At 46.2% G+C, this 18,371-nt stretch overlaps 1 protein-coding gene across 1 annotated transcript in view; it reads left to right on the top strand.

The window, feature by feature from the left end:
* LOC135173789 (spindlin-Z) overlaps window positions 1-18,371 on the top strand; it is a 480,483-nt gene that overhangs the window by 334,854 nt on the left and 127,258 nt on the right. Inside the window, exon 2 of the mRNA XM_064140934.1 lies at window positions 9,957-10,182. Coding sequence (XP_063997004.1) covers window positions 10,131-10,182 — 52 coding nt within the window. The 5' untranslated portion in view covers window positions 9,957-10,130. The remainder of the gene's footprint in view (window positions 1-9,956; window positions 10,183-18,371) is intronic.

The raw sequence follows: 18,371 nt of genomic DNA on the forward strand, positions 1-18,371 counted from the left end.
TACAATATATACAGTTATATACAATTATATACAGAAATATACAAAGGATAAACAATACAAAAGCACAACTCCCCTCCCAGAAACCTGAGTCCCCAGGAGGGGCTCTCAAACCACCCCAACACCTCCCCCGGCCCTCTCAACCTTACCCCAGTTCTCAGGAAGAAAAGAGGTGCAGCCAAGAGGTTAGGGAGCAGGGTTAGTGGGAGCAGGGTTAATGAGATGTGTCTCGGTCTAAGGCAAAAGCAAGAGTGAGAAACAATGGAGAAAAAGTCTTTCTTCTTCCCAGAGCTCTCAGCGAGACTGTGAGAGAAGTTGACATCAATTGTTTTCATTTCACTGCCCGTTATCTAGTTCTTTTACCAAAACATTCCAGCTTGCTTCAAACTAGCACATGTGCGTCTGTGAACTGCTTTTTGATAACGGTGGTCCCTGCACCGCCTTTTCTGCCCTTCACGGACTGAGTCCTTATTACAGGCAGCACGTGCTTCTGCACCATGGTGCCCTCCTCACCAGAGCTCTCTTCTCTGCTAGCCACGGGGGAGTCCAGCTGGGACCTGGGCTTTCTGCGTGGCTTTGAGGCTATCTGCCACACAGAGGCACGTGCAGAGGAATTCTCTGAGTCACTTGCAGAGTCTTTTCTGCCTGGTTTCCGGGAACTCCTTTCCCCCACAGAGCCCCTCGGGACATTCTCTGCTTTTCTGCCCGATTCCCGTGAATCACTCAATTCACATTCAGATACGGAGACTGAAGAGGTAGTGTCTGCAGGCATTACAAGCCTTTCTTTCATCTGGGCAGTCAGTGCCGCGGTCAGGCTCTTTGTCTGCGCCAGCATGTTTTCCCAGATATTTTGGCTCTTAGCTTTTTCTGCTAATAAATCCTTTTCCAAGGCCTGAATTCTTTTTTCATAATTTTCAAATTCAGCCAGAGTCTGAGTCACGACTGACCCCAGAACAACAGAGAAATGCTCTGTTTGAGACTCAGTAATCACAGGGACTGAGCGCTCAGCTAATTTCTCCAGGATTTTCTCTGGATTTTTACAATTTTGCTGAGCCCAAATTAAATCAAGTCCTGTGATTAGGCATCCCTTTTCATGTAGAAATTCTACGATTGAACTACCCTGCATACACTGCGCCATACTGTTGCAGAGAGCAGGAATTAATATGTGGCCAAGTCGGGAATTTATCAAAAATAGTTATTTTTATTTTCCCAAAAACCCGCCCCCACAACTATATATACAAAGATTAATTTAGTTTAATAAGCAGATTCAGTTGCATGAGAATTAACCTACAAGGATACCATCAATAATCTGACTATTTCGGAAGTCAGAAGTTGGAAAAGGCGTTAGCTATTAATTAATAGCGGTTTCTTACTAAATTAAGCTAAGCCAAATAACTCACTCAGGCTGACTTGTGCGGTCTGTCTTCCTCTTCCTTTCAGCGGCTGCATGTGCTGGAATGTGTCCAGAGAAGGGCCACGAGGATGATCATGCTCCATAGGTTGGAGCACCTTTGCTATGGAGACAGACTGAGAGAGTTGGGGCTGTTCAGTCTGGAGATAAGGTGGCTCTAAGGAGACCTTATTGTGGCCTTCCAGTATCTGAAGGGGACCTACAAGAAAGCTAGTGAGGGAATTTTTAGGGTGTTAGGTAGTGATACGACTAGGGGGAGCGGGATCCAAGCTAGAGGAGAGTAGATTTAGATTAAACTTTTGGAAGATGTTCTTCACCATAAGAGTGGTGAGACACTGGAACAGGTTGCCCAGGGAGGTGGTGGAAGCCCCCATCCCTGGATTTTTTTAAGGCCAGTCTAGATATGGCTCTGGGAAACTTGATCTAGTGGAGGGTGTCCCTGCCCCTGGCAGGGGCGTTATAACTAGATGATCCTTGAGGTCCCTTCCAACCTGGATAATTCTGTGAATATTCCTCTATATTGATTCTTAGGAGTTAGTAGATGTGATTCATGGAAGAACTGGCAAAGTATTAGTAGATATAAATGTAAGTTTCAACATAGCACTTTTACTATACCTCAAGGCATATCCTTGTATATTCAGTTGTTCAGTAAGGCATGAACATAAGGTACACCTTTTCCCACAGCTGGATCACTGGTTAGGAGCATTCTTCTGGTTTTCTTTTCCCTTTTGTCAAAATTAACAGCAGGTTCCAAAGCTGCTGTTGGGAAGAAAAACGTGAAAGGGAGGAGACCAATGACTCACAAATTACAGAGAACATCATTACAGCAATCATACTTCTTAAGGAAACCAGGCTAAAAGGATGATCTGACCTAACCTGATGTTTTAGCCGTGTATAGCATTGAAATGAATGAGTTAATTAGAAGAAATGTTTGCTGTCAAGAAACATTAGTCTAAAATGGTAGATCTGCAGTTCTTCAACATTTTAGATAATAACAAGTGTCTGTAATTTAAATCTTTAAAGCATTGTCCTCTCGTACCTTCCCTAGTCTAGAGGAATGTGATTACTAAATGTTTCAGGTATCTGAATTTAGGTATAGCAAATCAACAATTACTTTTGCAGATTTTCTATAAACTAATAACTCTAACAAACTGGTAGGTTGAGTGGTCCAACAGAGTATGTGCATTTTTTACCTTTTAAATGTTAGATATTTTTTTTACATATCCGTAGAGAAATAATTCTGATATGTGGCTGAGAAGCATTTTGGTTTGTTTTCTAACAAATGGAAATAATTGTTTTGTGCTTTATCTCTGGTTATGATATTGCACTTTCTTCTGCTTTCATGCAGATTTTTTTAAAGTAGTAGACATCCTTCCCTATACTAAGCAAAGTTTGTTTTTTTTCAGTGACATTTTTCTATGTTTATCTATTTGTGGATGTTTCTGATAAAGAACTTGCATTGAGTATATGATGAAAAGTACTGCTGTTCTTGCCTACCCACTCTACTGAATTTGTCCAGAATAACAAAATGTGAAGAGACATCTCATTGAACATTGTCTTGGGTTTGGCTATGATAGGATTTATTTTTTTATTTGATTTGATTTTTTTTTAATTTATTTCACAAGAAGCTGTGAGGGGCCACAGCCAAGATAGCCATCTGAATCAGCCAATGGGATATTTGATTCCATACTGATGTTATACCCACTATATAAGGGAAGAGTTGTGCAGGGTTAGCACAAATGCTATGAGCACGTGACTGTGACTTGGTGAGGGCGGTGGCAGGGCAGGAGTCATGCAGATAGGATGGGTCAAGTCATCGCAGTCAGTACTGTGCTTTGTATCACTTCATATACTATTTTATTAGTATTAGTGTTTTTCCTAGTTGTTGTTATCTCTGTATGTTGTCCTATGAAATTCTCCTTATCTTGACTCACGGGACTTTGTCTTTTTTCTCCCAATTATCCTTCCTATGCTACTGCAGGGTGATGGTGGGTAGCAGTTGTGTGAGCAGCTGTGTGGGGCTTGGCTACTGGCTGGACCTTAACCATGACAGTCCTTTTTGGTGCCAAACATGGGGCTTGAAAGTTTGAGACAATGAGAAATTCAAGCAAACTTTGTCATACACATTTTCTTTGTTAGCTAAATAGGGCATGTTTACAATGTTGATCCATTTGCTTATATGATTGTGTGCTGCTGGACCATGTGCTGCTGGACCTTGTGCTGACAAACAAAGAAGTTCTGGTTGGGGATGTGAAGGTTGGAGGCAGCCTTGGATGCAGTGACCATGAGATGGTGAAATTCAGGGTCATGCAAGGAAGTAGCAAGGCAATAAGCAGGATTGCAACCATGGCCTTCAGGAGAGCCAACTTTGACCTCTTCTGAGATCTACTTGAAGAAATATCATGGGTTAGAGATGTATAAGCAAGCTGGTTTGAGGCTAATTGGAACATTTTAATGAGAGAAATTAGATCATAGACTATGAAAATAAAATAATAGTGATGTCTATATCACCTATTGGTTTTGCTTAGGGTTATAAACCCAAGAAACAATAACAAAGTCAGTCAGCATCTGGCTGCTGCTTGCCATATTAGCTGTCTTTGCTTGAATCTGTGTAACCCAATCTAATTATTCTCTTTCTAACCTCTTGTCAGCTTTTTTCTGCATCTCACTCCTGCACGTAAACCTTCTGAGATAAGGGAGGGGGTGGGAAGAAGGAGGGGAGTTAGTTCAGAGCCCTCCTGAGCAGTTCTGCTGTTTGGGAGGGATTTTGAATTTCTGTATTATTTTAACTTGTATATAGTTGTAAATATCTGTGTATATTGTGTATATATGCTTGTAAAATTTTGCCATGCTGTAAAATACAGCTTCATCCTTAACTTCCAGTCAGCTGAGTTAGTCTGATGAATTGGAGGGGGGGGAACAACAACTCCCAAACCACCACAATAAGATAGGGGAACTACAGATAGCTGGTTAAAATTCAAGAACCACTTCTTCCAAGCTCAAGCTCAGTGCATCCCCATGAATAAGAAATCAAACAAGGGAGGCAATAGATGTGCATGGATGAGCAAGGAACTTTTGGAAAAGTAAAGACTGACAGTAGACTGCCATGGTCTGAACAAGGTTACACCAGTGGTGAGTGCTGCTGTGCCAGACATGCTGGTTCTTCAGTACCAGCAGGATTCATAGAATCATAGAATTATAAAATTGTTTGGGTTGGAAGAGATCTTCAAGATCAAGTCCAACCATCAACTCACCACCATGACCACTGAAATAAGGTGCCTGGTTTATAGATTCATAGATTCATAGAATCTTAGAATCATTCAGGCCAGAAAGGACCTCTGAGAGTATCAAGTCCAGTCACTTTGCCCATTCCACCAAATCTGTAACTACACCATGTCCCAAAGCACCAGATCCATATGGCTTTTAAACATCTCCAGGGATGGCGATTCAATCACCTCCCTGGACAGCCCGTTCCAATGCCTGACAACCCTTTCAGTGAAAAAAAGTTTTCCTGATGTCCAGTCAAAACCTCCCATGACATAGCTTGAGGCCATTCGTTCTCCTATCATTAGTTACTTGTGAGAAGAGACCAGTATCTACCTCTCTACAGCTTCCTTTCAGGTAGGGTCAGACAGCCAAGTCGTACACAACAAATGACATCACATTCTTCATTCCCATATGCAGGCCACAGTTTGCTTTCACTTGAAGGGATGTTCAGTATCACAGTATCACAGTATTATCAGGGTTGGAAGAGACCTCAGAGATCATCAAGTCCAACCCTTTACCACAGAGCTCAAGGCTAGACCATGGCACCAAGTGCCACGTCCAATCCTGCCTTGAATAGCCCCAGGGACGGCGACTCCACCACCTCCCCCGGGCAGCCCATTCCAGTGTCCAATGACTCTCTCAGTGAAGAACTTTCTCCTCACCTCGAGCCTAAATCTCCCCTGGCACAGCTTGAGACTGTGTCCTCTCGTTCTGGCACTGGCCACCTGAGAGAAGAGAGCAACCTCCTCCTGGCCACAACCACCCCTCAGGTAGTTGTAGACAGCAATAAGGTCACCCCTGAGCCTCCTCTTCTCCAGGCTAAACAATCCCAGCTCCCTCAGCCTCTCCTCGTAGGGCTTGTGCTCGAGGTCTCTCACCAGCCTCGTCGCCCTTCTCTGGACACGCTCAAGCATCTCGATGTCCCTCCTAAACTGGGGGGCCCAGAACTGAACACAGTACTCAAGGTGTGGTCTAACCAGTGCAGAGTACAGGGGCAGAATGACCTCCCTGCTCCTGCTGACCACACCATTCCTGATGCAGGCCAGGATGCCATTTGCTCTCTTGGCCACCTGGGCACACTGCTGGCTCATGTTCAGGCGGGTATCAATCAGCACCCCCAGATCCCTCTCTGTTTGGCTGCTCTCTAGCCACTCCGACCCCAGCCTGTATCTCTGCATGGGGTTGTTGTGGCCAAAGTGCAGCACCCGGCACTTCGAGCTATTGAATGCCATCCCATTGGACTCTGCCCATCTGTCCAGGCGGTCAAGGTCCCGCTGCAGAGCCCTTCTGCCCTCCAACCCAGCCACATCTGCTCCCAGCTTAGTGTCACCTGCAAACTTGCTGATGACTGACTCCATGCCCTCATCCAGATCATCTATGAAGATGTTAAAGAGGATGGGGCCCAGCACAGATCCCTGAGGGACATCACTAGTGACTGTCCGCCAGCTGGATGTGGCACCATTCACCACCACTGTCTGGGTCCGGCCCACCAGCCAGTTCCTAACCCAGCATAGAGTGTTGCCAGTATACCTGGCATCGACTGCCTCAAGGGTGGAAACACTGACCCACCGTTTGCCATGGACCAATCCAGACTGCACTGAAACAGGGTGGAGCTCTGAACACCTGCAATACATTGATAACATCATCGTATGGAGCAACTGTGTCCAGTTCTGGGCTCCTCAATTCAAGAAAGATGTTGAGGTGCTGGAGCATGTCCAGAGAAGGGCAACAACGCTGGTGAAAGGCCTGGAACACAAACCTTATGAGGAGAGGCTGAGGGAGCTGGGGTTGTTTAGCCTGGAGAAGAGGAGGCTCAGGGGTGATCTTATTACCGTCTACAACTACCTGAAGGGGCATTGTAGCCAGGTGGGGGGTGGCCTCTTCTCCCAGGCAACCAGCAATAGAACAAGGAGACATAGTTTCAAGTTGTGCCGGGGTAGGTCTAGGCTGGATGTTAGGAGGAAGTTCTTCACAGAGAGAGTGATTTCCCATTGGAATGGGCTGCCCAGGGAGGTGGTGGAGGCACCGTCCCTGGAGGTATTCAAGAAAAGACTGGATAAGGCACTTAGTGCCATGGTCTGGTTGACTGGATAGGGCTGGGTGATAGGTTGGACTGGATGATCTTGGAGTTCTCTTCCAACCTGGTTGATTCTATGATTCTATGATTCTAACACAGCAGATGAAGTTTTTGAGAAGTGAATGAAAATAATCCAAATTCTTCTGAAGGCTGGTTTCATTATAAAATGAAGTCAAGATAGAAGCTATGTCTCCATCCACCAACAAGAAGGAAACCAAGACTTTCTTGGATGTTGTGGGTGATGCATCAGACTACAATCTGATTGTGAGCCCTCTCTACCAATGGACCTGGAAGGAGAATAATTTTCAGTGGGGCCCTGAGCAGTGGCAGGTCTTTGAACAAATTAAACAGGAGATTGCACATGCAGTAGCACTCAGGCCAGTCTGGGCAGGACAAGATGGTCAACATGTACTCTACACTGCAGCTGGGAAGAATCGTCTTACCTGGAGCCTCTGGTAGTTAGCACCCAGGGAGACCTGGGGTCAACCCCTAACATTTTGCAGTCTGGGATAAAAAGGGTCTCAAGCCAACTGCACTCATTGAAAAAGAGGTACTGGCAGTATATGAAGGACTTCGAGCTTCCTTGGAATTGCTTGGTACATACAGCTCTTCCTGGCACCTCAACTGGATGATCAAAGGAAGGATCTGCTCTACCCATCGTGCAAATAATGCCAAGTGGAGTAATTGGGTTGCACTGATAACCCAACAGGCTCCAATAGGGAGACATAGCCATTCAGGAATATTGGAAGTCATCACAAAGTGGCCAGATGGCAATGATTTTGGGATGTCACTAGATAAGGAAGAAAGGGACCTGGGGGTACTGGTAGATAGTAGGCTGAAGATGAGCCAGCAGTGTGCCCAGGTGGCCAAGAGAGCCAATGGCATCCTGGCCTGTATCAGGAACAGTGTGGCCAGTAGGATGTGGGAGGTTATTCTTCCCCTGTACTCAACACTTGGTCAGACCACACCCTGAGTATTGTGTCCAGTTCTGGGCTCCTCAATTCAAGAGAGATGTTGAGGTGCTGGAATGTGTCCAGAGAAGGGCGACAAAGCTGGTGAAGGGCCTGGAACACAAATCCTATGAGGAGAAGCTGAGGGAGCTGGGGTTGTTTAGCCTGGAGAAGAGGAGGCTCAGGGGTGACCTCATTGCTGTCTACAACTACCTGAAGGGAGGCTGTAGCCAGGTGGGGTTGGTCTCTTCTCCCAGGCAACCAGCAATAGAACAAGGGGACACAGTCTCAAGTTGTGCCGGGGGAAGTATAGGCTGAATGTTAGGAGGAAGTTCTTCACAGAGAGAGTGATTTCCTATTGGAATGGGCTGCCTGGGGAGGTCATGGAGTCACTGTCCCTGGAGGTATTCAAGAAAAGACTGGATGAGGCACTTAGTGCCATGGTCTAGTTGACTGGATAGGGCTGGGTGATAGGTTGGACTGGATGATCTTGGAGGTCTCTTCCAACCTGGTTGATTCTATGATTCTAAGGAGGTAGTAACACAAGTGGAAGAGGCCCCACCATATAATAAGCTGCCAGATAATGAAAGGCAAAATATTGCTGCTCAGATAGAGAATCTGGCGGTGAAGGTACATCATATGGATGCCCATGTACCCAAGAGTTGAGCCACTCAAAAACATCAAAACAATGAACAGGCGGATCAGGACGCTATGATTCTAGCGACTCAGGTGGATTCGACAACATAAGGGCAAATCATTTATATCTTGGTGGTCCCATGGCACCTCTGGTCATCAAGGAAAGGATGCAACATAGATGGACTCAAGGTCAAAGGGTGGATTTAATCATGGACACTATCACACAGTTTATCCATGAACATGAAATGCGCTGCAGTCAGGCAAGCCAAGTGGGTAAAGGCTCTGTGGCATGGTGGGTAATGGCTGAAATATAAATATAAATATGGAGAAGCCTGGCAGATTGATTACATCACACTCCTGCAAACCCACTATGGCAAATACCATGTGCTCACAATGATGGAAGGACTGGAGGGCTGGAAACATATACAGTGCTCCGTGCCACCACCTGAAACAGCATCCTGGATTTTGAAAAGCAAGTCCTATGGCAACATGGCACCCCAGAAAGAATTGAGTCAGATAAAGGGATTCATTTTCAAAACATCCTCATAGACACCTGGGCCAAGGATCACGGCATTGAGTGGGTATATTATATCCCCTATTACATAACAGCTGCTAAGAAAATCAAACATTACAGTGGTCTGTTAAAAATCACCCTGACAGCAATGGGAGGAGTGACCTCTAAAACTGAGACACACATTTAGCACAAGCCACCGGGCTACTTAATACCAAAGGATCGAGCTGGCCCTGCCCAATTCAAACTCCTACATACTGTAAAAGGTGATAAAGTCCCTGTAGTGACCATGAAGAATATATTAGGGAAGATGGCCTGGGTTAGTCCTGCTTCAGACAAAAGCAAACCTATTAATGGAATTACTTTTGCTCAAGGACCTGGATGCATGTAATGGGTGATGTGGGAAGATGGAGAAGCCCAATGTGTACTGCAAGATGATATCATTTTGGGTTTGAACAGCCAGTGAATTAAACTCTATGATGTTAACTGTTAAATAACCTTGCTGGGCGTGACATAGATAGTATAGAATAAGGGGTGAATAATGTCCAGGATTCGACTACGTTAAAGTTTTTGGGTTTGGGGGATTTTTTTCCTTCATGAAAAGCTGGAAGGGGGCCACAGCCAAGACTGTCAGCTGAACCAGCCAATGATGTATTTGATACTATGCTGACATCATGCCTGTTGTATAAGGAAAGGGCTGGGTGGGGCCAGTGTAAGTGCACTTGACTGTGATATGGTGATGGTAGCACCAGTGGAGAAGCTGTCAAGTGGCTGGGCCAGACCATTGTGGTCAGGGCTGTGTTTTGTATTACTCACTTCATATACTATTTCATTAGTATTATTGTTTTCCTGATTGATGTTGTCTCTTTGTGCTGTTCATTTAAATTCTCCTTATTGCAAACCCCAGGGCTTTGTCTTTCTCACCTGATTCTCCTTCCCACCCCACTGGGGAGGGGGTGGGGGACAGATTTGTGAGCAGCTACATGGAGCTTAGATGCCATCTGGACTTGAACCATGACATGCATGAAAAAAAAATGGTTTGTTTCACTTCATTATTTATTTTAACCAGGTTTCAAACCAGAATGTTCTTTCTGTTTTGGTTTTCAGATTGGTATAGTTGAAAGTGCTTCTCATATATTTGAGGAAGAACAGATTGGTGATTCGATGGTGGATCAATAAGTAGCTGTTGTATTAAGAGAATAAGAAGATATTTTGGGATTGGGAAAGAAGTGGATTTTCACCCTAGTCTAGCAGCTTTGCTGCTCACTTAAACACAGATGAATGAAGACCCCATTTGGAAAATCACCAGGTCAGCGGTCCAGAGCTGATGCAGGTGAGATGTTACTGAATTTGGGGGGAAGTTGTTTGTTGGTTTTAAGTGAGTGAAAAAAGTGTCCTTGTTTTACAGATATTCTTATTTACTAATGGCTTTATGAAGCTGTTACTGTTTGTGTGTGTGTGTGGGGGGTTTAAGTTATTTTTCTTTCATTATAGAAATTGTAGAACTGAAAGGATATACATAAATTTAAGTTGTACAGACTAAGTATATGAAGTACTGATTTTGGCTGGGACAGTGTTAAATTTATTCATAGTAGCTTGCATGATGCTATGTTTTGCATTCGTGTTGGAAACAGTGTTGATAACACACATATTTTAGTTATTGCTGAACAGTGCTTACATAATGTCAACACCTTCTCTCTTTCTCATGCTGCCCTCCTCCCCCCAACAGATAGGATAAGGTGTCCTGGCTGTGTCCCCTCTCAACTTCTGTGCACCTACAGTTTAACTGACCAAAGGGATTTTCCATACCATAGATTCATAGAATGGTTTGGGTTGGAAGGGCCCTTAAAGGTCATCTAGTTCCAAACCCCCCACCATGGACAGGGACACCTTCCACTAGACCAGATTGCTCAAGGCCTGATCCAACCTGGCCCTGAACACCTCCAGGGAGGGGGCATCCACCACAGAATCACAGAATATATCTAGTTGGAAGAGACCTCAAAGATTATCCAGTCCAACCCTTGATCCAGCACCGAAGGGTCAACACTAAACAATGTCCCTAAGTGCCAGGTCCACACACCACTTGAACACCCCCAGGGACGGTGAATCCACCACTGCCCTGGGCAGACCATTTCAATGTTTGATAACTCTTCAGTGAAGTATTTCCTAATATCCAGCCTAAATCTCCCCAGGTGCATCTTGTAACCATTTCCTCTAGTCCTGTTGCTTGCCACCAAGGAGAAGAGGCTGCCCCCTCCTTTCTCCAACCGCCCTTCAGGTAGTTGTAGAGAGTAATATGGTCTCCTCTCAGCCTCCTCTTCTCTAGATTGAACAACCCTAGCTTCCTCAGATGTTCCATGTAGGTCATGTGTTCCAGGACCTCCCTGAGCAATCTCTTCCAGTGTCTCATCACTCTTACTGTAAAGAATTTCTTCCTAATATCCAGTCTAAATCTGCCCTCAAGTTTAAATCCATTCCCTCTTGTCCTATCACTAGAAGCCCTTGTAAAAAGTTCTTTCCCAGCTTTCTTGTAGACCCCCTTCAGGTACTGGAAGACTGCTATAGGGTCTCCCCTGAGCCTTCTTTTCTCTAGGCTGAACATCCACAACTCTTGCAGCCCAATAAACTAACACTTTAAGGGAAAAAATTCTCGTTCATCTCAGAAGTGCTGTACTTCCAATCTTCAAAACAGGCAAGAAGGAAGACCCAGGCAACTACAGACCAGTCAGCCCTCACCTCCTGTTGTGGAAATTAATAATATATTATGACTATTAATTTTGATATGAATATGAATATTTATTATTAATATTAAAAAATTTGGGAAAATTCCCTGAGATTGTTTTGATTTTCAGTTGACAGGAAGTAGTTGCACAAAGGGTATATATAAACATGGAATGGAACAGTTTAAACAATCAGAACTTGGAAAAATAGGAACACAAACCCAGGAAAATTCTAACTATGCTTATGGAGCCTTACCATTAACTCCAGCATATGTACTCACGATGCTTTGGTCCCTGAGTAAGTCTCCTGCACAAAGATACTTCCAAAACTCGTGATAATGATCCCAGGGTAAAATACAAAATATTCCAGGCAGAGGGAAGGAGAGAAAACCTGAGTTGCTGCTGCTGAGCTGCCAGTGCAAGCTGCATACATGTGGCTGTGGCGATTCCCAGTTAAAGAGACGTGAATGCGGTGCTACTCCCTGTGGAGGATCAGTGCAGAAAGGCATACTGCAGAAAGGCAGAAAGGCACTAGCATCATTGTTCTGGCCAATGAATTCAAAGCTTCATGCCTCATGTGACCATGAAGGCACCTTGAGGGGCAGCACAATACACCTGGCATGGTGCTGAGCCCCTAGCCCTCAAGGCTTTGCTGGGGCCAAACCCTCCATTGTTTGCTCATCTACTCCCAGACCTGTAACAGGAGGAGGAGAGCAAGGGTTAAACCAGCCTTCCAGAATTTATGCCCTAGCAGGACACCTCCATCCCTGGAAAGGTGATGGAGCAGTTCATTCTGGAGGTCATCTCTAACCACATGGAACAAAAGCGGGTTATCAGGAGTAGCCAACATGAATTTACCAAGGGAAGATCTTGCTTGACTAATCTGATAGCCTTCTATGATACCATGACCAAATGGGTAGACGAAGGAAGAGCTGTGAATGTCATCTACCTTGACTTCAGCAAGGCTTCTGATACTGTGTGATAGTTTGGGTGTTACTTGCCCCCCCACACTTTGGAAATCCCCCAGACTAGACTCAACGACTCTGGAAACTGAATGAAGCTTATATTTACAGCTCAGCACAATATACAAGCAGATATTTGCAACATATACAGTTATATACATTAATATACATGCTAAAAGGTAATACAGAAACACAATTCCCCTCCCAGAAACCTGAGTCCCCAAGGAGGGTCACACAACCACCCTTCCACCTTTTCCCACCCCTCTCTACCTTGCCCCATACATTACCTTGTGCCCAAGGAAGATTGAATGGTCGGCCAGGGGGTTTAGAAAGCAGGTTGATTAGTCACACAGATGGTAGGTTAGGTTAGAGAGAGAGAGAGGGATACAACTGTGTTATCGATATTTACATTCTTGTTCTTATAAATTTCAGCAAGCCTATGAATGAAGTAGACATCACCATTGTTTTCTTCTCACAGCCTGTAATCTAATTATTCTCACCAAAATATTCCAGCTAGCTTCAAACTAGCACAATCCACCCCTCAGAGCATTGCTGAGAACTATTTGATCTAATCTAAAACAATATTTACACTGATGAATATAACAAGTTCAGTTCACACTTCATTCCAGCTATCTCAGATGTAAGTGATTCAAAAGCTCAGAAAACAGCAAACAGTTTGTCTTCTAACAGATGAGACGAGAACAGGGACTCCCAGGTGACATTGGGTTCGTGCTCATGTACTGTAGATTCTCTCACAGATTGTGTCTTATTGGACACCGATAGCACCTAGAACAGAAAACTCTGAACAGCCTGTATTATACACTCTGAATTTAAACTCTTTCAGCTAAAGTTAGATTTCTCTGTGGAATACACTGGGTTTCACCATTCTCCTGCATTACCCAGTAGGTATGACCAGGACCTTCAGCAGAAACCACCCCTCGGACAGGTTTCCCTTCACCCAGAGGAGAAAATACGCAAACAGTTTTCGATAACAGATTCTTTTTGTGTACAACAGGAACTTTATCACCATCCACTGTTTGGACCAAATCTGATTGTGCAGGTCCTGCTCTGTTTACTGAACCTGTACTATTTACCAACCATATTGCTTCTGTTGTCACAGAATTTCAAAGGCTCCCATGGCCTTTAGCGTGGTTTTCAGCAAATCGTTGTAGCATTCAATCTTCCCTGAAGCTGGTGCATAGTAGGGTATGTGGTAGATCCACTCAATACCGTGCTCTTTGGCCCAGTTTTTCACAAGATTGTTCTTGAAATGAGTGCCATTGTCTGACTCGATTCTCTCTGGAGTTCCATGTCTCCCCAAGACAAGAATGGTGTTACGTGCAGTAGCATGTGGAACTGGATAGGTTTCCAGCCATCCAGTGCTGGCCTCTACCACCGTTAGTACATACTGCTTCCCAGAACGAGATCGAGGTAAAGTGATGTAGTCAATCTGCCAGGCTTCACCATACTTGTGATGTGACCATCTCTCACCATACCATAAGGGCTTGATTCGCTTAGCCTGCGTAATACCAGCACAAATGCCACAGTCATGGATGACTTCGGCGACAGCATCCATGGATAAGTCAATTTACCTATCACGTGCCCATCGGTATGTTGCATCTCTACCTTGATGTCCAGATGAATCATGGGCCCACCAAGCTAAGAACAGTTCACCTAGAATCATAGAATCATAGAATCATAGAATCAACCAGGTTGGAAGAGACCTCCAAGATCATCCAGTCCAACCTATCACCCAGCCCTAGGCAGTCAACTAGACCATGGCACTGAGTGCCTCATCCAGTCTTTTCTTGAACACCCCCAGGGACGGTGCCTCCACCACCTCCCTGGGCAGCCCATTCCAATGGGAAATCACTCTCTCTGTGAAGAACTTCTTCCTAACATCCAGCCTAGACCTACCCCGGCACAATTTGAGACTGTGTCCCCTTGTTCTATTGCTGGTTGCCTGGGAGAAGAGGCCAACCCCCACCTGGCTACAATGCCCCTTCAGGTAGTTGTAGACAGTAATAAGATCACCCCTGAGCCTCCTCTTCTCCAGGCTAAACAGGCCCAGCTCCCTCAACCTCTCCTCATAGGATTTGTGTTCCAGGCCCCTCACCAGCTTTGTTGCCCTTCTCTGGACATGTTCCAGCACCTCAACATCTCTCTTGAATTGAGGGGCCCAGAACTGGACACAGTACTCAAGGTGTGGCCTGACCAGTGCTGAGTACAGGGGAAGAATAACCTCCCAGGTCCTACTGGCCACACTGTTCCTGATGCAGGCCAGGATGCCATTGGCTCTCTTGGCCACCTGGGCACACTGCTGGCTCATCTTCAGCTTACTATCTATCAGTACCCCCAGGTCCCTTTCCTCCTGGCTGCTCTCCAGCCACTCAGTCCCCAGCCTGTAGCACTGCTTGGGGTTATTGTGGCCGAAGTGCAGAACCCTGCACTTGGCCTTGTTAAATCTCATCCCATTGGCCTCTGCCCACCCATCCAGCCTGTCCAGGTCCCTCTGCAGGGCTCTCCTACCTTCCAACAGATCAACACCTGCTCCTAGCTTGGTGTCATCTGCAAACTTACTGATGCTGGACTCAATGCCCTCGTCCAGATCATCAATAAAGATATTGAACAGGACTGGGCCCAGCACTGATCCTTGGGGAACACCACTAGTGACTGGCTGCCAACTGGATGTGGCACCATTCACCACCACTCTCTGAGCTCTGCCATCCAGCCAGTTCTTGATCCAGCACAGAGTGAATCTGTCCAAACCATGAGCTGCCAGCTTGGCTAGGAGCTTCTTGTGGCAGACAGTGTCAAAGGCTTTGCTGAAGTCCAAGTAGACTACATCCACAGCCTGCCCCACATTCACCAGGCGGGTAACCTGATCATAAAAGGAGATCAGGTTGGTGAGGCAGGACCTGCCCTTCCTAAACCCATGCTGGCTGGGCCTGATCCCTTGGCTATCCTGTAGGTGCTTTGTGATGGCACCCAAGATGACCTATTCCATGACCTTGCCTGGCACTGAGGTCAGGCTCACAGGTCTGTAGTTTTCTGGCTCCTCCTTACGACCCTTCTTGTGTATGGGAATCACATTGGCCAGCTTCCAGTCTTCAGGGACCTCTCCAGTGAGCCAGGACTGCTGATAAATGATGGAGAGTGGCTTGGCCAGCTCATCTGCCAGCTCTCTCAGCACCCTAGGGTGGATCCCATCCGGTCCCACGGACTTGTGAGGATCCAAGTGACTTAGCAGATCCCTTACTGCTTCCTCATGGATTAGAGGGGGACTGTACTGGTCCCTGACTCCATCCACTACTTCAGGAGTCCAGCTGTCCTGGAGACAACCTGTCCCACTAGTGAAGATTGAGGCAAAGAAGGTGTTAAGCACCTCTGCCTTTTCCTCATCCTTTGTCACTATGTTCCCCTCTCTATCTAGTAAGGACTGGAGGTTGTCCTTGGCCCTTCTCTTGCCATTCATATATTTAAAGAAACACTTTTTATTTTCCTTGGCAGCCGTGGCCAGCCTGAGCTCCAAGTGGGCTTTTGCCTCTCTAATTTTTCCTCTACAAGACCTAGCAACCTCCTTGAACTTCTCCTGGGACACCTCCCCTCTTTTCCAAAGGTGATACACTCTCTTTTTAATCTTTAATTCCTTCAGCAGCTCCCTGCCCATCCAGCCTGGCTGCCTCCCTCGTCGGCTCATCTTCCGGCTCAGTGGCACTGCCTGCTCCTGTGCCTTCAGGAGTTCTTTCTTGAAGCAGGTCCAACCTTCCTGGACCCCTTTGTTTCTAAGTGCTATTTCCCAAGGAACTTTCTGAATTAGTTCCTTAAATAGGCTGAAGTCTGCCCTTTGGAAGTCCAGTGTGGAGGTTCTGTTGATGCCCCTCCTGGTTTCTCCATGTATTGAAAACTCTATAATTTCATGGTCACTGGACCCCAGGCAGCCTCCAACCACCACATCCCCTACCAGCCCCTCTCTGTTTGTGAGCAGCAGGTCAAGCAGGGCTGCCCCCCTGGTAGGCTCACGTAACAGCTGGGATAGGAAGTTGTCTTCCACACATTGCAGAAACCTTCTAGACTGCTTCTTCTCTGCAGTGTTTAAGTCCCAGCAGATGTCTGGTAGGTTAAAGTCGCCCACCAGAACAAGGGCAGGTGATCTTGAGGCAGCCTCCAGTTGCTTAAAGAGTAATAAATCAACCTCTTCTTCCTGGTTGGGTGGTCTGTAACAGACTCCAACCAGGATATCAGCCTTGTTGGCCTTCGCCTTAAGTCTCACCCATAATGACTCAACTTGAACATCTTTGATTTCTACCTCCACGACATCCAGAGCATCCCTAATATACAGAGCCACTCCCCCGCCCTTCCTCCCTTGCCTGTCTCTCCTGAAGAGTCTGTAGCCATTGATTACAGCACACCAATCATGTGAGCTATCCCGCCACGTTTCAGTGATGGCGACAATATCATAGTTTTCCTCCAGCACCAGAGCTTCCAGCTCCTCTTGTTTGTTACCCATACTGCGTGCATTAGTGTACATGCACTTCAGCTGGGCTGCTGCTTTTACTCCTAGCTCTAGCCTACCATCCTCAATTCCCTTTGATTTATCTCTGGTGCTGTCATGTTTAACCCCCTCCCCCTTCCATTCTAGTTTAAAGCCCTCTCAACAAGCCCAGCCAGCTTATGTGCCAGGGTCCTTCTCCCCTTCTGTGATAGTTGTGTCCCATCTGCTGATTGCAGACCTGTGGCAAGATGAAGTTCCCCAAGATCAAAGAATCCAAAGTTATGTTGGATGCACCAACCTCTGAGCCACTTGTTCATCAAATACGCTTTCCTATTTTTCTCTGTATTCCAGCCTGTGACTAAGGGTATAGATGAAAAGATTACCTGTGCCCCTGCTCCCTCAACTGCTTTCCCCAGTGTCTTAAAGTCCCTTTTGATAGCTTTTAGCCCTCTGTTATTAATCTCATCATTCCCTGCCTGTATAACTAATAAGGGATAGTAATCAGAGGGCTGCACTACAGTAGGCAGCCTCCTGGTAACATCCCTGACCCGGGCTCCAGGGAGGCAGCAGAGCTCCCTGTGGAAGGGGTCTGGCCAGCATATGGGGCCCTCTGTTCCCTGCAGAAGGGAATCACCAATAACAATTACCCTCCTCTTTTTCTTCTGGGTACTTGTTCTGATGCGAGGGGGCAACTGATTTGTCTCAGTTGCCCTCCCAGCCGGTGATGCTTCTGCCTGCTCCAGGATCACCTCATCCTCAACCTCTAGTGCCCTATATCTGTTATGTAAGGGCAGCTGGGGATGTGAAGATGGCTGGAAGGGTTTTCCCTTGCCCCTTCTGGCAGGCACCTGCATCCATTCTTCTTGGTTGCTCTGTTCGTCTCCCTCTGGCAAGGGGGACTGCAGAGCATGTTGCTCTTTTGTACCTTCCCTTTCAGCCTTCAGTCGTTCCACCTCTCCCTTGAGTTCAGCCACCAGGTTAAGCAGACAATCAATCTGCTCACACCTAATGCAGCCATTGCCTGTGTCGAGTGCCAGGCTCCAGCACTCCTCACATCCAGACATCTGGATGCCTGCACTCCTACAGGTGGGCTCTGTTTGGGTGCCCACAGTTTTACAAGTATTATACAGCTTGGACCTAGTTCGAACCATGTCTGCTATCCTGAAGGTCCGCTGCGAGTTGTTAGGTGTGGTGGTTTTTTTGGTTTTTTGTTTTTTGTTTTTTTTTTCAGCGGCGCGCGCTGCGCTCAGCAGAGACAGCAGCGAGCTCCTCGTTTAAATGTGCCGCTCGCCAGGCACCGCCCTCTGACTCACCTTCCTGCGAGTACTTAGCGCCTGCTTGCCGC

This window comes from Pogoniulus pusillus (genome assembly GCF_015220805.1).
Source record: "Pogoniulus pusillus isolate bPogPus1 chromosome W unlocalized genomic scaffold, bPogPus1.pri SUPER_W_unloc_1, whole genome shotgun sequence".
Classification (NCBI taxonomy): domain Eukaryota; kingdom Metazoa; phylum Chordata; class Aves; order Piciformes; family Lybiidae; genus Pogoniulus; species Pogoniulus pusillus.